At 37.8% G+C, this 21,789-nt stretch overlaps 1 protein-coding gene across 5 annotated transcripts in view; it reads left to right on the plus strand.

Moving 5' to 3' along the window:
• Window positions 1–10,557, plus strand: part of LOC127963106 (E1A-binding protein p400) — a 37,935-nt gene extending 27,378 nt beyond the window's left edge. For 4 of the 5 annotated variants that reach the window (XM_052562813.1, XM_052562817.1, XM_052562815.1 and 1 more), the window contains 15 exons: window positions 53–103; window positions 190–326; window positions 427–483; window positions 1,159–1,237; window positions 1,339–1,509; window positions 2,827–2,872; window positions 2,973–3,085; window positions 3,282–3,474; window positions 3,633–3,778; window positions 4,918–5,127; window positions 5,211–5,388; window positions 6,074–6,207; window positions 6,308–6,454; window positions 8,106–8,159; window positions 8,967–10,557. In XM_052562813.1, the coding sequence (XP_052418773.1) occupies window positions 53–103; window positions 190–326; window positions 427–483; window positions 1,159–1,237; window positions 1,339–1,509; window positions 2,827–2,872; window positions 2,973–3,085; window positions 3,282–3,474; window positions 3,633–3,778; window positions 4,918–5,127; window positions 5,211–5,388; window positions 6,074–6,207; window positions 6,308–6,454; window positions 8,106–8,159; window positions 8,967–9,278 (2,028 nt within the window). In that variant the 3' untranslated portion in view covers window positions 9,279–10,557. The remainder of the gene's footprint in view (window positions 1–52; window positions 104–189; window positions 327–426; window positions 484–1,158; window positions 1,238–1,338; window positions 1,510–2,826; window positions 2,873–2,972; window positions 3,086–3,281; window positions 3,475–3,632; window positions 3,779–4,917; window positions 5,128–5,210; window positions 5,389–6,073; window positions 6,208–6,307; window positions 6,455–8,105; window positions 8,160–8,966) is intronic. The other variant, XM_052562814.1, reaches the window with a different exon arrangement.
• Window positions 10,558–21,789: the final 11,232 nt, after the last annotated feature.

Genomic DNA, 21,789 nt, shown 5'->3' on the forward strand with positions numbered 1-21,789 from the left:
ATTTACTTTTCAACATTTTCCTTGTGACGTAACTATACAAACTGTCCTGCAGCTAATATATGAAGCTAACCCTAAGAAGAACAAGACCAAGAGCATTTATAAGGTATTTAAAAAAAAAAAGGAATAATAATAATTCATTACATATTATTAGCTGTTTCCTTGGTAACAGTTTTATTTTTTTTTGTGCAGTCCAAGAATAGTCGTCCTCTGCGCACGTGTCAGATCTACACACAGGATGACAACGCCACCCAGATCCAGCTGTACAACAACCGCTTTGAGCTGATGAAAATCATTGCTAGCAAGAGGAGCCCACCAATAAGACCCCTGTATGTGCAGGCAGCGTCCAACACAAAAACATTGCATTTATATTCTTCCAGAATGCTTTCATCAAAGCAAAAATATAATTTTTGGTGTTTTTATTTCTAGACTGGGCATGAATCCATTCCAGAAGAATCCTAAGCATGCCTCTGTGCTGGCTGAGAGGTACTGACTCTTGATGTGTTACAAAAAAGCCCTGAAGTGAACATGTTTGTCGCACGTGCTATGAATAAATGTACCACTGTAGCACATATGCGATACAGTTTTGCATGTTCATAACTCAGCCACTGAAGTGACTTTGTTGTGCTTGTTTGTGTGTGTGTGACACTGATTATACTTGGTAGTTATGGGTGTGCGGTAACATATTTTTGATCGTGGATGATTAAAATGTCTCCATGATCTGCTTTTGAAGAAATATTGTAGTATTGTGTACATGTTAACTCGGCAGTAGAGTTACACTCACAGGACACTGCACTTATGTGCAATCACAAAAGTACATTATTTGCATCTGCTTAAACATTTAATTCACATGCTGTTCTGACATGTGCTTTTTCTGAGTGCATATAGCCTACACACAAATTCCAATACTTGTTTGTTTTCAGATATTTTGTTTTTGGCCAGTGCTGCAAAATGATCAACCTCTGCAGCACTAGTGCTATGTGCCAAAAAGTTAACGTTCAGCCCTGTGATTCCAATATTAGCCAGCTTGGAAATTCATCATAAAAAAAACAACTTTTACTGATGCAATCTATCAATATATTGTTGATCTTTAGTCACATTTGATATTAATTTGTGGTTAAACAGCATCTCATTCATTCTTTCTTTCTTTTGTGATTTTAGCGGGATAAGCTACGACAAGCCTCTGCCTCCTATCCAGGTTGCCTCTCAGAGAGCTGAGAGAATCGCTAAAGAGAAGAAGGTGAGATAAATGTTTAATAAATAAAGTTTTTTTTTTTTTCATTTTTATTTATTTATTATATTGAACTCTTCTCTGTTTTCCTCAATCCTGTGCTGCCATAGGCACTAGCTGAACAGCAGAAGGCTCAGCAACAACAGCAGCAGACTACAGGAGCCACCCAGCCTCAGGGAGCTGCTGCCCAGCCTCAAGCCCAGCCACAGGCCACTGCAGCGGCTGGAGTGCCCCAGCCCAACCAATCCGGAGCAGCAGCAGTCCCCAACACCGCTGTACTGGTTAGACTCCTTTAGTACTGCATGTTTATTATCACACTGGATTTTACGTCCACCTGTGTTTAGCTCTTCATTACCCAAGATGAAAGTCAAACTCATTTCTATATTACACTTTTGTTATTCATGTATACACAACTGTTCCAAAGTTTGGGTTCAGAAAGATTTTTGTAAATGTTTTTGAAAGAGGTCTCTTATGCTTACTAAGACCACGTTTATTTGATCAAAAATACAGTAAAAGCACTAATAATGTGAAATAATATAGTTTAAATGGTAATATTACAATTTATAAATTGTGTATTTATTTATATAATGTGTGATTTGTCAGCCATTACTCCCGTCTTCAGTGGGTGCGTTTACATGGACACTTTTTGCTTCCTTCAAAATGAACGGTAAATAAAGTGATCAGGTTGATGTGTGCATTTACATGTCACAAGCTTCTGATCGGATTTACTCTTTTGACGTGTGCACACTTCATGAATACAGTTTCCCGCTGCTGTTTTAAAAAGCACACGTTATATTTATCTACTTCGGGTCCTAATTAGGCGACGACCAGCACATGAACTGTTCTTTAGCAAAAAAAAAAAAAAAAGTAGTAAAAGAGCCTCTTCCCACACTAAAAACTAGACGTCTGTTGACGAGAGTCTTAAACAAGGACTGGTGGGACGTGATCATGTTCCACTTCACATACGCTGAGTGAAAGGGAAGATTTATAATGACAGGACACTTATTTATCTCGTTCCGCGCATCATACGTTATTACGATATTTCTACGTCACTGCGCATGTGCAGTACTGTCCAGTTTCGGTTTTCAATCCGATCAAGTGTTAACATGTCCTCTCGCACAGATTGCTAAAGGGATAAACCACCCCTTACAATCTGATTGAAATTTTAGTCGGCTCGAGCCAATTCAATTCGATTGACGTGTTTACATGTGACATTTTTATTCTGATTGTGCTTCTAGTCCTATTACGATCGGATTAGAAGGGTCTATGTAAACGCAGCTAGTGTCACATGAAACCAAACTAATAAGCTGATTTGGTGCTCAAGAAACATTTCTTATCATTATCAATGTTTATTTGTTTAATGAAAACCTTGATTTTTATTTCAGCATTCTTTTATGAAAGTTTAGAAATTTAGAAATGTCACAGTTGTCACTTTTGATCAGTTTATGTGTATCAAACTAGTATTTAATACACATTGAAGTATTCATTTCAGTAGAAAAAAAATCTTACTGGCCCCAGATTTTAAACAGTGGTGTATTATACAGTAAAGAATAAGGCTATATGATGTTGATCCTATTTGAATTTTGTTGATTTTCAAGACTGGAGCTATCAAGACCGCTGCAGTGGGCACAAGTATCCAGCAAGGTATTATCTCATTACATAACTTTTACATGTATTTGTTGTTTCAGTTGTGAGTGCTGTTTATGTAAGTGCTGATCTATGTATATTTCTGTTTACACTTCAGCAACAGCTACAGTAAGTGGAAATGTGATTGTAAACACTGTGGCTGGAGTTCCTCCTGGTCAGTTCCAGGCGAACAAACGTCTGGCGTCTCCTGTCATACCTGGAGCCCTGCCTGTGAGTTCTGATCTAGATTTGCAGCCGATTTGATTGGTCACAGCAGTGCCTGCAGTGTGACATGATGTCCACATTGAAAGTGTAGAATACAAAATAGATTCAGTTTGATTTGGTATTTTGTTGTAAAATTGCTTTTCAACTGATTTGTACCTTTCTGTCCTGTTTATGTGTGTTAAATATTTGTTTCCCCAAACAGACGGTAGGAACGGCCACGGCTCAGGTGGTTCACACTCAGCAGAGAGCAGTGCCTGCAACTGCGTCCCCAACAGAGGTTGTTGCCATTGCGGCTGGTCAGAGCGTAAGAGCTGTTACCCCAGTGACCGCATCAGCTGTGGTGACCGCTAATCTGACTCCTGGTCAGTCCCAAACACGCACGCTGGTGGCTCCAGGTAGACCAAATGCCATCTTTAGAGAAGCCATGCGTGTTTTGGGTTCTCTGGTGGCAAAATCAATTCAGAGAGTCACACTTACGCATTGTTTTTGTGTAATCATATCTAGCTGGATAATCTACCATCATATTCTTAATCCATTCTTTTTGCTTCTCTAGCTCCCGGTATGCAGTTGACTCAGGGTAAACCACTCACACAAGCTCAATTCCAACAATTACAACTCAGACAACAGTTGCAGCAGCAACAGCAACAACAACCGCAGGCTGCATCTCCACAGATCAAAGCAGTAGGAAAGCCACAGCAGGTACACACACTCTTAGTATGGAGGATGCCATATTTGTTTTGCTTTTGCTTATCTATACTGAGGTATTAATTATGGTGAATGATGTCTAAATGCAGTTACAGTATTGCTCAACGTGTTACTCAACCCATGCTTCATGTTGTTGTTATTTTTTTTACATTTCCAGACTTAGCCCTTATGTTTCCAGTTGTAATTAATCATAATTACAGTTAACAGTTGCAGTTGACTGATATGTTGGCCAAAATTTAACATTTTAGCATTACCTGGTCTAGAGTTGGACTGATAGATCATGCCTTCATCCATTGCCAATGGCTGATGTACATCACGATGTTGAGCTGGGAAATAGCAGCCTTATAGGTTGATATATTATCTATGCTGTCTAAGCTGTTAATATTAACAAACAATAAAATAAAAACGGAAAATCACTCACTCCTCTGAACTTCAGTAGCTTTAATAAGAAGACCTTTCTTACTTGAATGTTGCTTTTGAATTCTTTAGCGTAAAGATAAACATGGCAGATTGAGTGCTGCTCACTCAGGATGGGGTCTCCGCTAATATAGCAGTGTCCGTCTACAGTGGTGGGTGGGGCTTGTAAAGTGTGATGTCACATTTCACAGATTTTATGAATGGCTTGTTCTGAGACGCTGCTTATGATTTATGGTGATTTCAAAAAAAGGATTTTTATAATTACAGGGTGGTTGTGTATGCACACTGCCAACACACATTTATTTTCAAATAACATGTAAAAGTGAATTTTGCATAATAGATTCCATTATTTATCAGCAGCTAAAATAACACTTTCATTTTATTTTGAAAAGAGGCCAAAAACAAAGAAAAAGCTTTTTCAACTAAGCCATTAGTCAGTTGTTCTTTAGAGAGATAAACGCTATTTCATGCATGAGGACTTTACATAAATCATTAGACAAGAAAAACTTTTGTGTCAGGTGGTGTTGTCAGAATAGCTTGATCGTAGGTTTACCTGCGAGCCAATCACACCTAAAGAAAGCATCCAGTTAAACCACCTGAATATTAATAAACTCCCCACTTCAATGCAGAAAGTCAGTGTAGCTCCCAGGGAGTTTGAAGAATGTAGTGATCAGTAGTCATTTGTAAATATCTGCTTGTCTCTGTGTTCTCTCCAGGAGTTGTTGAAGAAGCAGAAGCTGCAGATGGCCCAGCAGCAGGTTGCAGCGGCGGTAGCTGCAGCTCAAGGTCAGCAGGCTTCATCTACTCAACAACCGCAGCAGGTTCACACCACACCGGCGGCTACGTCCAACCCTCAGATAGCGGCAGTCGCTGCGCCCAGAGCAGGAGCTGTGCTTCCTGTCACCAACTTACAGGTGGCCAGACTGGTAAGCACATACATACACACCCAGACTAACCCTTTCACATACACATGAATGAACATGAATTCTTTACATGTCTTTTCATTCAGACACGTGTCCAAGCTTCAGGACCTATTCAAGGTCAGCAGGCTCCAACCGCTCAGGTGACTCTGACCAAACCACCTCCTGTCGTCTCAGTTCCTGCTGTGGTTTCATCCGCCGGAGTCACTACTCTTCCTGTCACTGTGGCCGGCATTAGCGTCGCCATTGGACAAGGCCAGAAAGCAGGTACATTCTGAAATGAGGAGACTGACAGAAAAAAGGGTTTAAACTGACTAGTCAGTTCAGCTGGACTCTAGCAGTGTCGTTACACATTACACATCTCCTCTGGGATTAAATCTAAATAGAGATTAACAAAGCATAATAAAAGCGTAACGTAAAAGCCACTTCAAAATAGTTATAAATAATATTAAAGTATATTCTGATGAACAAGTCATGGCTTTGAAAGTGCTTATTTTGTACCAATTATTCTGTATATTTGGATTTTGGTGAATGTCCAAGAGTTCACAAGCAGGGCTGCATGATATTTATCAAAATAAAATTAAAGCAATGTGGCTTTCTGTGATCATCAAATTCCACAGGCTGTGTTTTGATTAATATATAAGCACTAAACTGGTTTTAAACTTGCTATTTATGCATGTTTAATTAGTCAAAAACAGTGGTCATGTGGCCTATGAATCTCTAATGCATTAGACATTTCACTGACTTGTTGTGAAGCACCCTAAACCTAAGCAGTTATCAGACAGAGGCTTACAAAGACTGTAGTGAATGGTGAAAAACTGTTAATAGCAGCATTTCTGACTATAAATCAACAGTGTAGATGCTTGCTTTCTTTACTCACCTACATCATCTCAGTGTCATTAACAAGCTTTCAGGGGCTCTTGTAGACTGAAGTGTGTGTGTTTATGTGTAGGTGGTCAAGTGGTGACCCACCCGTTCCAGGTTCAGCAGCTGTTGAACAGACAAAAGCAGCAGGCAGCTGCACAAGCCGCCGCAGTCCAGAAGGCAGCACAGCCACAGCAAACACAGGCTGCGGTGCAGCAAAAGGTACCAAACAGCCAGTGTGATTTTATTTTTTAATGAAGCATCATTTGTATAAATGTGTCTACAAGCCCTCTCTTCTTTCTCTCTTTATCTCTCTGTTTAGTTGGGCACGCAGCAGGCCACTCATACCACAGTCCAACAGCAGCAGAAAGTATACACCACCACTCCACTTCAGCCCGCCATTAAGACCCAGTTCTTCACCACCTCCATCGGACAGCCACAGAAACCTCCTGCAGCACAGCAGATACAGGTAAGAAGTTAGGCTCTCGCAGCCAGCACATCTCTAGCACACGCTCAAGTGCAAGATATATCGTCTGCGATTATTTCGTAATTGATGTTTTAACGATGTGCAATTTGAAATTATGAAGTTTTATTATTTGAGCATTTAAAACACCCCTACAGAGTGCACACATACAAAACGTGAAGTCTAGACTAGGGCTGCACGATATTGGGAAAAAATGAGATTGCGATATTTAATTTTTCTGCGATATATATTGCGATATTTTTTCATACAAAAAAAATTGGGTGAGCACACTTACATTCTCATTTTAAATGATTTAAACATCGACACCATCGTGTCAATTGATTAATATGCACGAGGGAGAGATAGCAAGACGGCGCTCGTGTTGTTTGGATCGCTCTCTCTCTCTGTCTCTCTCGCACGTGCTCTCTCTCTCTGCCCTGTTAAACTTGCATGTGTTTTTCAGTCCTGTCAATGATAAACTTTCCCTCTGTGATGGTTAAGCTGTGCAATTAATCCGCTAATCACATTCGTCAAGGGCCGGGGAGCAGCTGGCCCGTACAGTTAATGAATAACAGATCAACTACGACAGCCTACATCGCACATCCTGCGATGTGACTATCGTGGATTCGTACATCGCAATATCGATGCTTAAACGACACATCGTGCAGCCCTAGTCTAGACTAGTGCGTGTGCACATTTATAGTGCGTTTATAGTACATTTAGAATGCTAACAATTCAAGATATGGGGACAGGAAATATTATGATATTTACATGATTTCATTTAGTTAATCAAGATCACTTTTTTTATTTTTATAACAGTTCAATAAACAAGAAGTTTATTAAATGACGTATGTTTTCGACACACTATTGCCTTTTTTTTCGACAACTAAAATAATTCCAAACATAGCCACCACCACAGTGCTGTTTTGCATCTTTGAACAACTTGGACAGCTGTTTGTTCCTGAATGAATCAAGCATTTAAATGATTTGGTTCAATCGCAATTACACACTTATCAACAGTGACTTTCTGCCACCTGCTGGTGGTTTTAATTTCACATTTAAAGTTTATTTTTATTATTCATATAATTTCAAATAACAGTATTCAACTTTTGTATGTTTAATTTATCAAAACATTATTAATGTATTAGTAACCGCGAGTTAAAGCATTCCATGTCCTTCAGAGCTCCATTAAACAGTGTGTAAATGCATGTAAATGCCACTTCAGATGCAGAATCTGTGTTTCCTCTGCATTGCAAAAATTTATTTTATTGATACTGATTTAGTTTTCCTGGTAACAGCACAAATGTCTTATTCTAATTCACCAATTAAATGACTCAAAAGATAATAATTATTTTAGAAAAAAATGTCTTTATGAAGGTAAAATTGCCCATAAAAGGTCTATTTTTAATTTTATCAGTGTGAATGGAGCACCACACAGAAAAGTCAAAAACTTCAGGAGTCAGCTGTCCACGGCCGTCCTTAGGATGCCAGCACATAACACATGCTAAATATTGTCTAATTATCGTTAGGGATAAAATATCGAGATTATGTTTTTTTTTTTTTTCAATATCGCACACCCCTGGTGCTTTGTAGTGCTTTATGTGTGCAGTATTAGTGCCCAGCTCAGCTTTGTAGTGATTTTCCCTTCTGCTTGTAGGTCACTAAGATTCCTCAAATAGTTCAGCAGCAGATAGTATCCTCACCTCAACAGGTAAGTGTTTTAGTGTTTATTTGGTGCCTTTTTAGTGAACATGAAGTCAGAAATGTTATTATTTCCTTTCTTTGTGTTTGTTTCTGATTTCGTTCCACCTCTGAAATGACTTGCCTTTTTCGCAGATATTTTTTTTTTTATTTTTTTTAATTTTGTGCAAATGATTAACATACACTACAGTTTAAATGTTTGGAGTCAGTAGGATCATTTTACGTTTCCACAAAATGATCAAGCAGCACAACTGTTTTATTCACTAATAATAATCATAAATCTCACAAATCAGCACATTAGAATGAAGGATCGTGTAAAACTGAAGAATGAAATGATGGCTGCTGAAAATTTAGCTGCACATCACAGCAATAAATTACATTTTAAAATATAGAAAAATAGAAAACTGGGTAACACTTTATATTAAGGTGTCCTTGTTACATGTTATATGTACTTAGAATAATAATAACAATAAATTATGCATAATTAAATGCAAGTAACCAGAATCCTTACTCTGACCATATAGTAAGTGCATATAGTTAAATTATATAACTCAGTACTTAAATTCATAATTAAATAGTAACAATGACACCTTAAATTAAGTTTTAAGTTTTAACCGAAAACAGTTCTTTTACACTGTAATATTTCACAATATTATTATATATCACCAAGACTCGTCTTATATAAAATAGTCTTCTAATATTTTTATTAACACATTGTTTTATTAATAATATTATTTACATGCAGTCCTAGATCTTTGATCATTTCGAGATATTGAGGCTCCTGATTCTGACAGCTGAATTGATCTTGTGTGTGTAGATCCAGGCTCAGACAGTGGCCCTGACGCAGGCAGCACCCGCAGCAGGTTCGGCACAGGCGCAGGTCATCCCCACAGGCACCGCACAGGTGGTGCAACAGAAGCTCCTCCAGCAGCAGGTTGTTACGGCAGCAGGAGCCTCCCCTCAAATCCAGACCCCACCGCCTCACAGTCCGGCCCAGCAGCAGAGCGCCTCCGAGTCTCCAGCGCAGCAGGCCACTGCCGCCCCACAGCCCCAGCAGGGCAAAGGAAACACCCGCACTGGGGCCACCATGCGCTCCAAAACCCCTGCCAAACCCAGCGGTGGCAGCTAGAGAGTGATCTGAGGAGAAGGTACTTGGGCACAACATAGGGCTGTTTTTTTCCCTTCATTTGTTTTGGAAAGACTGACCCTTTGTAATACAGGATCTCACTGTTGACGGTCTGGATTGACCTTTTTACAGTTTGAAGCAACACTCTTTAACCACGTCTCATGTTAATCAAACATCACTGTATGGCAAATCCGTTTCTTTGTTTGTTTATTTTTTTACAGTTTATTTACTGAAGCTCCTTCCTCTGGAGTCGAGTCTGACTTTTAAACAATATGACGGCTCGTTTTCATATCGAACTCTTTACTGAGCCACTAAATGCTTGTACTTTTTCTACCATGCTACGTGCTCTGTTTATAGTGTTTAACGTCATTGCATCTTTATAGTCATGGATCAGGTGTGTTTGGATAACACCGGCCATCAGCTTCATCACTTCTTTTGGCGTGCCAGGAACTCTTTTGGCAGGTCATCTCAACATTATTCATAATGTTCAATAAGTCGAATTATATGTGTCCCCCCAATGTTTTTTTTAATAGGTGTGGTGGTGTTGTCCCTTTGCCGTTTGTGTCAGTAAATATCCCTTTATTTAAGCATTTAATGATGATAATCAAGATTAGAAAGACTCTGCGAACCAAACTCAACCTTTTGGGATGTAGAAATGGCAAAGTACCTTTAGTTTGATATATGTGACCCATTCGAAAGTTCCCTCTCTGTAGAAGAATTTAATATATTCGCTTAGATCATGACCCCCCCCAAAAAAAAATTCTTCTCACCACAGACACAAGATCAGCTACATGGATGGATACCATCTACAAACTGTCAAGTGACGTGTACTTGTGTGTGAAATGTTTGTGTTTAGTGGTACAGCAATTCAGAGTGTGATTTGACAGTAAATTCATAGAAAAGTAGCTGTAGCCAATTCATGGTAGCAGCAGCTGTGCCGAAGCATCGCCCTCCCAACTTTGATTTGGAAGAAATGTCCGAATAGTTCTGAACAATGTCACCATTAGTCAGTTGAGTCCGACCTCAGCTTGGTTCTTAGTGTGTTTACGTTGGCCTGCTATCAGCGACGAACGGACTTAAATCAAGACTTTCCCTCTGTGTATCTAAATCATATAATGTCAGGGCTTTCGGTCATTAATATGTCTTTTTGTATTGATGTTGGGTCAGGAACACATGTAAATAACTCAGGGGGGAGACATCGGCATTTGTATCTGTAAAGTAGTTGTGTATTCATTGAGTTTTTTTTTCAGCCTACTTGTATAAAGTGTTATGTTTTTACACATGTCTGGCTTATGCTGTCTTTATTTGTCCGGGTGCATTATTTGTATTTGATTTTTTAAGCCGTCTTAGACGGGTATCGGATTACATTAAATCAGCGGTTCTGCCTGGAGTCCATAGATCTGCATTTCTGTACGTCTGTGTGGACTTGCTGAGTGCACTATATGTGTCAGCACACCGACCAACAGGGATTTCAGCAAGACAGCGCATTGAATCTCGCCTGCTCAATAAAAAAAAAAAACTTTTTACTCCAGCAGCAGTGGTTCTCATCTTTAGCAGTATGTTATACAGATTGCAGCCACAATCATGATCATTTTTCCTGTTTAAAAAGCTTACAGAAAGATCTTCTAATAGTGACCTAATGAAGGAATGTTTTTTTTTTTACTGCAAGGTAAAGATTGTACAAGCTTTGATTTGATTAGTGTTCATATCTTGGGTTATCCATAGGGGGGCGCTCTTTCATTTTCAGTTTTTATGATCATAGCTGGTCTATTGCAGATTGGAGCGAAGTAGTAGTGTTTGCAAATTAAACGTCACTATTAGTTTTGCTTATGGTCAGGGATTAGGACAAGACCTTCATTTAACTCCTCTCGCTCAGTTTGTGCTATGGACGATGCCTCAAATCATATTGCTGGCTGAGAAGAAGGGTATGTTATTCCTTTCCTAACTATTAAGACATAAAAGGATGGACATCTGACTTTTAGTAACCAAATAGCAACAAATTGGCAACTGCACAGCAATTGCCTTAATTTTTGAAAGCAACTTTTGCAATGCAAAAAAATAAACCTGTATTGATTTACTGTTATTTTACCTGTATATTATTTTAAATCAACAAAAAATAGTAGTATACAGTGTAAATTAATGGTCAATAAAATTCTTTGGTTACCAACATTCTTCAAAATATCTGTGTCTGTATAAAAGGGGTCACGTTAGCGAAAAAAGCTCCATTGTCTGCTATCAACAGTGCACAAGGCACCACTCATGTGTCAGTTCTCTCTTGATCTCATGTCGGAGACTGACACGGAACAGAAAAAATTGTTAAATAAAGTCTTTTTTTCTTTTTACACAAAGTATTCTCATAAAATTATGGTTGAACCACTGATGTCACATGGACTATTTTAACAATGTCTACCACCTTTCTGGGCCTTAAACATGTCAGTTGCATTGCTGTTTATGAAGCGTCAGAAAGCTCTTGGATTTCATCAGAAATATTTTAATTTGTTTTCCGAAGTTGAAAATGGTTTGGAACAACATAAGGGTAAGGGACAAAAATGGGCGAACTATCCCTTTAAAGGTCATTTACCGGAGACTCAAGATGACGTCAGTCTGCAGTTGTTACTGTGTTGCCATGAACGGCGATAAAATGTTAAGAAATATCTGACCTCTGAGTGTCACGATTGACCAATCCGAATCAAGTGTTCCAAAGGGGCTTGGACAGATTTGACAGGTATATTAGGTCTGCATACTAACCCAGATCACCCGCTGAGCTCGCCTGATGACGATGACACTAAAGCGTGCATCATGGGAACGACCTCGGTAGCTTTGTTCCAGTGTATCCGCGTGCTCTGGATGTGTTTATTGGCGCTGACATATCTTCTCTGGTGCGGGTGGCATGTGGTAACGCAGTGCAAGGCTGTGTTGCAGCGATTTGTCAGGCGCTGTATCTCTCTCCGGTTGACACGAGCTTTGAACAGAGCAGTTCAGACTAGAGAGAGAGCGTGCACACCTACAGAAGTGAGCGCGCTTTCCTCTGTATTTCTCTGTAAATGTGAAAAAGCCAGTGCTGTTTATGAGGGGAAAGTTCACAGCCAGCGGTGCTGCTAATGTGTGCAGAGGTTCAGTCTTCCTTTGTGTGTGGGTAGGTTTGCGTTTCCTTGTGTTTTGTAAATTGTCAATGCATTTCCTCCTTGTGTAATTCTAGGTTTGAGCAAACGTCATTAACTTGTTTTTTGTGCTTAAGTGGTACAAGATAAGGGAAAGAAGGCTTAAAATAAATGACAGTCATGACCCCAAACATGAATTGTGAAGCTGCTTTGTGTGTGTGTGTGTGTGTGTGTGTGTGTGTGTGATTGTACAGGTTTGACTATACTTGAGGTCCAAAGTGTCCTACTGTTTAAAAGTGTTCTTTAATACAGTGACACCTGTTGAACACAGAGTAGTGAGTACCATATGTCAATAAAGCAGAAAATATTGAAATATTATATTGAAAGAAATATGCTGCTAACATGTTTTCTTTTCTTGCTTCCAAATTTGTTTTCTGAAGCAATGTGAACTCCCATTCTTGTGGTGAGTAATCTTTATATACAATTATTATGTTTTTTTATGACCTCTTATTACTAGCTACAATAGATTTTATTTGTAAAAATACTTGAAAAATAACAGTTAAGACATAAAGAAATCTGTCTACTGTATTTATCTAAGTAAAATTCATATCTAGTCATATTACTAATAAAAAATTAAGTGTTTATTTACGGTAGGAAATTTCTGAAATATCTTCATGAAACATATTTATTTAATACCCTGATGATTTTTTGGCATAATTTTTTTAAATAATTCTTTACAGATCAAATGGCTTTTGCTTCACACACACACGCACATATATATGTGTATGTATAATCTATATATATATATATATATATATATATATACGTATGTGTATATATAAAGAGTCTTTAACCAGATGCAGTCGAACAAAAAAGTCTTTATGAAAAAAGCTGCTGAAATTACACTGGTGTATGTACATTTCACAGCTTATTATCCCCACAGGACATGATAGATGCTGTTCATTGAGGACCATTTCAGAGAAAACCTCATTGAGATCAACAGGATCCAAGGCTTCAACAGCTAGTTGTCATGACAACCTCATTCTGGCTATACATTAAGCTGCATGTGTGAGTTGATGTATAGCATTTGTGTGTGTGTGTGTGTGTGTGTGTGTGATAGGCAACAGTGAATAATGTGGTCCGTTGTGCGCTGAGTGTCATGTAAATGCATTTCAGGCGGCCTTAATGCAATGGGAGGTTTTCAAGCTCAAACGTGAGATGAAAGACTGTGAGATTCACCCAATGGCTTCATACTATTAAGTCATGACACAGCCACAGTGGAAATGTAGTCTAACAGTGATTTAATATATGAAGATATGGGAAGAAAAACAGTTCTCGGAGGAATCCTCCTCCACACAGCTGCTTTGCAGTCTGCAGACTTGCAGAAAAGCGGATGAAACATTCATTAAGAAATATTTATGAAGTAATAGACAACGACAACAACTTGTTCAAAATAGGGAAAACAGCTTGGCCTTTATATATTTACGTCATTACATTCACATTTGACCTAATCTATTACTTCCAGATTCTGATGAAAGATTTGTAACGGATTAGTCTGTTTTGCAGTTTTTCGATTTTACGTTTACTCAGTCTAACTAGTAGCACATGCAAACATTTACATGACATTTATTCATTTAGCAGGCACTGTTATCTGTCCATAGCCACATTTAAAACAAGGGCAAACACAAACGTTGCTGTTTTTGCAGCATTTATTAATCTAGGTTAGTGTTAATTTATGCATTTACTATTGTTTAATGGTCATTTATGTACATTGGTAATTAATTTTCATTCATAAATGTTCGTTGTAAATGTAGTCACCCTTGGGCCATCCAAGATGTAGATGAGTTAATTTAGTCAATCCGATAGTTTTGAAGAAATTCAGCATTGCATGGATCCTCTGCAGTGAATGGGTGCCGTCAGAGTGAGAGTCCAAACAGCTGATAAAAACATTACAGTAATTCACATGACTCCAGTTAAACAATTAATATATTAGCAAAAAGATGCGTTACAGTTATAAGGAACAAATTCATAATTCATTTTGAGTTAATTTATTATATGGGTCTTCCATCTATAATATTGTTTTCTGCAGTGAAAAAGTCTGGCTGAATCAGGACAGAAATATGCACAGATCAAACACTTTTCAAAACAAGTATTTTCATGTGAGAAGACAACAAGGGATGTATTTAGAATTTTTTCACTGGAGGAACTGTTTTTATGGATTATTTTGGGCAGATAGACAATTTAAAGTTAAAAATCTTTATTGGTTGATTCATTTCTTACCACTTCACATGTCATTAACTGATGAACTAGAGACATATGGTTTACTTATAGATTATTGCGATGTTGTTTGGACAGTAATAAAAATTGTATAATGCAAGTAAATAGCATAAAAAATATGATGCCAGTTTAATGTTGTACATCTTTATTTTCAGTGTTTCTTTAGCATTTTAACTGAGGCTATAATATAAGTATTGTAATACGTACTAGGGCCCCTCTGGAAGTTTCTGTTTTAAGCAGTTGTAATGTGAAAAGAGCATTGCATTTTAAGAGCAACTCTTGCGTTCCACAAGACTGTGATTAAATAATATGGAAATAGACGTATTTTATGATATAAGGCCATATTTTGTGTTTAACATTTGAGAGTGCGAGGTATAATGTGAAATCAGCTTTGAATTCAAAGACCCGGTCTTGCATTCCACAAAACTATGATTGAATAACATGGAATAGATTCAAGTGCATATTTTAGGTATTTTACATTTGATGGCGAGAGACAGACATGTCTTTGAGCGTCGTGAGTTGTGCCGCACAAGTATCTGTCTCATCAGAGCTGCAGTTCTCCCATAATCCCTCAGCTCACATATAAAGCTGTCACTGTGTGCTCGTGTTGGCTAAATCGTAGCGCTTGAGCTCGGGTTATTTTTAGAGTTCTTATTATTTATTTACCCAGGGAACGGCAGAGAGCCAGAGTCACTTGACCCGAATTACTCCATGCAATGGCTTCCTTCCTTAAAACACGTCAAAAGAAGCTGACAGTAGCTGATCATGTTTGTCAGGGGGTTTTCTCAGAAATATCGCCGGGTTTTAAACAGATGTTTAAAAGAGGGAAGAGTGGAGATTGTAGAGTGGTGTTATGGGACACAGAAAGAGAGGAAGAAACCTTTTTCTCCCAGACAGATAAAATGGCTATTGTTTAACAGCAAGATCTGTTGGAGAAACATCCCCACATAACAGTGTGTGTGATGCGGTATCTGGAAGTAGACATCATTAAGCAGCACCCCCTCTGTCCACAAACCCCTGTGACACACACACATGCACAAACACAGACATTTGCCAAATGGAGGTGAAAGGTTAGGAGGCCCTCTGCGCTCTGTGTGTGTCATAATAGTGGGCTCTTTTCAAGCCGTGTGTGTGTGTGTCACGGTAGGATGTTATTTATTGGCTATGCTTCAAATCTCATGGAGCCTGCTTGCACTCTCAGTTACTCTCATTGATCTTATTTAGTTCCGTAGCGAGCGTGTCTCAGTGTCTGTGCATGTATGTTATGAGTGTGTGTGTGTGTGTGTGTGGTTGAAGAGGCAAGTCCCATTTTGCCAGGCCATTTCACAATTTCATTATCAGAGCGGCCTGGGGCAAGCACACTTATTCAGCATGATTTGACAGACAGTTGTTGGGAAAAAAGGGTTAGGAGTTGTTTTTAAAGAGCCAGTGATGTAGAGAGCAATTCCTGGTGGTGCGTTTGATTGGATGCGTGTTAAGCAGTGTTTTTGTGTGTGTGTGTGTGTGTGTGTGCTGTACTACTACATTAGATATAGTAGAGGAATGTTCTGGGTTCAGTACAAGCTAAGCACGTCTCTGACATGGTGTCAGTTACCACAGAAAATAATTTTAAACTGCCCTAAGGCCAAAATTGAGTTTACACTCAAGCACTGACAATGGAAGTCTGTGGTGTAAGGCTTTACACTTGGATAAACCTATAAAATACACTCTATTCTGAAAGCATAGTGACAATGTTTATAGACTGCAGTTGTCAGTTGTTACAGTGTCAATGTTACAAAAGATTTCTCCTTCAAGTAAATGCTGTTCTATTCATCAATGAATCCTGGTAAACTGTATCATGATTTCCACATAAAATGTGTGTTTTTTTTAACACTGATAGAAAAGTTTATTGAGCAGCTTTGCTTCACAGGAATAAATTAAAATGTAAAATATATTAAAATAGAATACAGTTGTTTTAAATTGTAATAATATTTCACAATGTTACATATTTTACTGTGTTTCACAGCTAGTTTGACACTTTTTACAATTTTGTACAGAGTAATTGCTAAACACTTATCCCTTTAAACTTTCATCGTTGGAGTAACCATTTGATTTTTCTTCATTTTTACATACCAGAGATTCATGTTCAAGGTTCATTCAAAAACAAAACGAGTAACTTTTTTTATTAGTGAGTCATTTGAATCATTCACTCAACCTATTTGTTCAAAAACACTGATTAATTCAGGAACAAAACCTTATTATTGTGCACTACTATTGTGCTGTTGGTTGAATAATTAATATCTAATAGCTTACACCTAATAACTCAATGAGCAAGCTCAATAACATTCATTTGAGCACAAACAGACACACACAGGTGTAATGTAAAATGTGAAAGTCTAGGTTGTAACTCCTATCACAGTTCTTTTGCAATAATATTCTTCTACATTCCTCAAAGCTGTGTCTCAACACACTTTGTAATCGGGGGAAAGGTCACATCAGCTTCATATCAGCAATATATGGGAAATGTCATGGGTCTGTCTAGTCCTCCATTAAAAACTTGAGAAATATGGATGTAGCACTCCCTTACTCTCTTCTTTCCTTCTCTGCTCACAGAATTGTTTTTTTCCAGGTGAACATGTCTACATACATGTGCTTATGTTTGTGGAGAGAGAGAGAATGTTCTGTGCTGTTATCACAAAACACACAGAGCCTTGTCAAATGTTCACATTCATTTGGGAGCAGCCTGGAGCTACATGAGACTCACATGTCTGTCCACAGAGAAACCTTGATTACTGCTCTCTCTATGAGCAGAGGAATTCATTAACAGCACATCCTAATCTTTGTGTGTGTGCTGAATTCATTTCCACTATGTACTGAAATGAATTTTCTCTCTTTATGGATGTGTACAGTAGAGCAAATGAATTCTGCTGTAGGTCTGAATATGCTTTGCTGTAAAAACTCTAAATGAAATAAAAATGTGCATTATTTAGATTTGAATGCACATTTATTACTGTGCTCTATTCATCATATATTATATATAAATTAACTATGTTTGGCCATGGGAATTCTGAGATTTAAAATAATAAATAATCAATCACATTTAGCCGAAAGATTCACTAAAAGGAACTAGCTCATAAGAGTTATTTGTTTGGGAATCAGACTGCGTTGATTGTGCTGTATTTATTTGATTCTTTAAAAATAACTAGTATAGTTAGGTTAGGTATTTTCTCAGTAAACAAACTGGTAGTACTGTATGTTTTTGAATCACTAAAAAGGACCAACTTATAAGAATCATTTGTCCAGGAATCAAACGACACTGGTTGCGCTGTATGTGATTGATTCACTAGAGAACCAACTGACAAGAGTCATTTATCAATGAATCGGATTATACTGGTTGCACTGTATGTGATTGATTCACTAGAGAACCAACTCATAAGAATCATTTGTCCAGGAATCAGATGACACTGGTTGCTTTGTATGTGTTTGATTCACTAAAGAATCAACTCATAAGAATCATTTGTCCAGGAATCAAACGACACTGGTTGCACTGTATGTGATTGATTCACTAGAGAACCAACTGACAAGAGTCATTTATCAATGAATCGGACTATACTGGTTGCACTGTATGTGATTGATTCACTAGAGAACCAACTCATAAGAATCATTTGTCCAGGAATCAGATGACACTGGTTGCTTTGTATGTGTTTGATTCACTAAAGAATCAACTCATAAGAATCATTTGTCCAGGAATCTGGCTACACTGGTTGCGTTGTATGTGATTGATTTACTAGAGAACCAACTGACAAGAGTCATTTATCAATGAATCGGACTATACTGGTTGCGCTGTATGTGATTGATTCACTAGAGAACCAACTCATAAAAGTAATTTGTCCAGGAATACGTTTACCTACGTTAATTGTATTGTTCACTGGAAAAAAAGGGTTCAAAAGTCATTTAAGAGTTGAACACTGGTTCTTTTCTGTGTTTTGATTCACGAAAAAGAGCCAGCTAATGAATGACCCAATATATCATAGCAAAGTTCATTACTCTTTACTTAGGTTTGAGATATATGAGCACCAGTTTACTGTTAGCAAACATTAAAATGTCACCCATTTTGCGGCTTGTAGATTAATATGTACTGCATGTGCTACACAGTTTCCTCTCAAACTAAATAAACACAACAAAAATGATAGTGGTGAGAAAACGGCAGTTAAGAAAGCATCTGTTCATAGCAATGTGGATATGTTTGCATCAGTTCTGAAATTGAATAGCACTTTAATACAGCTTTACTGTATTGAACATGAAAAACACTGTCAGTGTCTCCTTCAATTAGAAATTCAACTTCAGTTTCTACTACAAGCTGTTTTGTACTCCAGAATTATTTTGGCCAGATTTTGTCTGAAATTGTCAGAGCATTTCTTCTTTGTTTACACTTTAAGTATATCAGAGCCTTAACAAACAAGAGAGAATTGTGGCTTTATCTTGTTTTTTATCTCCCTGTGAATTTGTTAGTGTGTGCATGTAAAAAAAGAAACCAGTAATGAATTATCCAGTAGAGATATCAGTCCCACACAAACACTCAATAACAACATTCATACACACTCACAGATATAAAGCCAGTAACCTCACATCTCCCCAGACGGGTCAGTGTTTACTATCTCCGTGCGTAGCTGTTTAAGGGCCAATCCCCTAAACATTCAAGCAGGGCCCCTGGCCTTTACACAGGGTTACGTAAAGAGACAGAGGCCATTGAACCCCAATGAACTTGATCTAATCTTCCATCAGCACAAACATTCTTCAGAAACATGTCACAGTTGTCCGAATGTTCCCTGCTGTTCGATTGTAGGTTACTGAGTTTTTACGGCTGTAATCTGCAACAAGGATTTCTACTGGTTGCGAGACTGACAGGGGTTACTATAGGATAACAGTTGTCAAGGAAACAATGTGTTGCTAAGGACATCAAGGCTTTCCGTTTTAATGGATATGTCCATGTATCTCATTAAGAAATAAAGCATCTACATAGGAAGAGGCGTTTGGGGTATTTTGTCATTGAGCAGACATTCATTCTCTTCTGCTGTGAGCCTAAAAGGATCTCTGATCTGAGGTTAGACAAAGCTTTTACCCATCGACTGCTCACAGCAATCACAACAACAGTGCATTTGCTCACAATGCATTCATTTGTTTTGGCCAAAGACCTACGATGACATACAGAGAGCTAAAAATCATTACATATACGGTCAGGATCGCTTAGGAGGCTTTCAAGGTTTCCTGGTTGAAATCTATTCTGTTTGTTACCAGAGTGTGATGCAGAGCTCTAATGAAATTTGTGCGTTTTCTTTCTTTTGCATGTATACTGCCATTCAAATGTTAGAGGGTCAACGTTTTCAGCCGTTTAGCAATTACATGAAGCTTCAGAAATCATTCTGCTGTGCTGATTAATATTTTTGTGTAAACTGAAAATATTACTTTTTACTGAAACTGTTTTGTCATCCACAGGGCAAAATCACAAGATTGCACAGAAAATGAATATCTCAGTTGTTTGAAATTGTAATTACAGCGATGCTTACTGTAATAAACATGACTAATATAATTAATACACAGACCTAAGGATAATACAGTCCATTGCCCCTAAATGTTGTTTATGGCATCTCACTACTAGTTTTTATTAGACAGTAACCATTTCCTCCTGGTCTTCAGGCTGAATTGTTTCCTTGTGAAAACACAACTGTGTGTCTTTGAATAAGGTGTTTTTGAGGACAGTGCTGATCTGGATGCTTTGATCCCAACTCATGTCGTCCTCATCGCTGTGCTTTCCTGTCTTGGAAAGCCCATTTTAAAGTGTGTATGTGTGTGTGAGTGCTGAACACATAGGGTGGGGGTCATAGGAATCTGTGTGAGGTTGTGTGAGGTTTGTAGATGTGTGTGTGAGAGAAAGAGCAAGCAGACACGTGGTGATAAACAGCTTGAGTAATGGCCGCTCCTGACAGCGTCTGATGACTCTTAGTGGGAGAGAGAGAGCAGAGATGGGGGAGGAGAGAGGATGGCGGAGCTCTTCAATCATGATTGTACACATTGATCTTCAACAATCATCATTTCAACAATAATACAACTGTAAGTTTTATGTGCTAAGACGGTGGTTAAATATTAACAAACTATAAGCAAATTTTAATTTAGGTATAGGTATATAATAAAAAATTGTTGTTCCAAATATTATGTTGTTTAGGAATATGAATCTGGAAAAGATTTGCAATATAATGAAATGAAATGTATATTGCAAATATTGTTGGCATTTTGACAAATCGCTTTCGTTTCTCTTTTGTAAGTTACTATGGATAAGTGTCTGCTAAAGGAAAAAATATAAATGAGGACTAAAAAGGACAGAAAATATATTATTAAAGTGGTCCATATAACTTGCTGACTAAGTCTTCTGAAGATATATGATAGTTTCACATGAGAAGCTGTCCAAATTATAGTTTGGTCAAGTTATAAGTCATAAGAGATATAAGAGACATAGTGATGACTGATCTGTTAATAAATCATTCTTTTGAATCAGATCTTTTAATGAATCTGTCTAAAGGTGTGGCCGGTCTCATTAGAATTATGCAGCAAAATTTTGCAAGCCTAAAGAGGTACATTGTATCTTCTCAAAAATGTAGAATTGTAAAAAAGCACAACTCAGACAGAAGTCACTTATAAAAGCAAGCATATTTATGTTTCTCAGCCCAGGAAATTAATGTGACAAAGATATCGCCCTCATAAAAAATTCTGTTGGATTACTGTTGGAATGGCTGGATTAACGCTAAATGTGACCTCACCATCAAAGATTTGTTCAAATCAGTTTTAATGATTTGTTCATAAATCGATCTGAAGATTAAATCCGTCTGAATGACTCGCAAATAAGCCTAATCTAGTTTTCACTGACTCAATGATCCAGCTGCAGCTTTTAGAAGTTCACATTTTAATCTATTCCTCTTCACAGTGCTTCCATATGAATTCACAAGACTTGGAATATAGTCCACAATTAATTTGGGCTTTTATGATACTTTAATGGTGTCACCTTGGAGCTAGAGTCCTCAATCTCTTGTATTATATTTATAAGATTATTCTTCAAAAATGCACCTTTTCTCTTTTAATTGATGGAAGAAAATCACACAGGA

Source organism: Carassius gibelio, chromosome B8 (genome assembly GCF_023724105.1).
Source record: "Carassius gibelio isolate Cgi1373 ecotype wild population from Czech Republic chromosome B8, carGib1.2-hapl.c, whole genome shotgun sequence".
NCBI lineage: Eukaryota > Metazoa > Chordata > Actinopteri > Cypriniformes > Cyprinidae > Carassius > Carassius gibelio.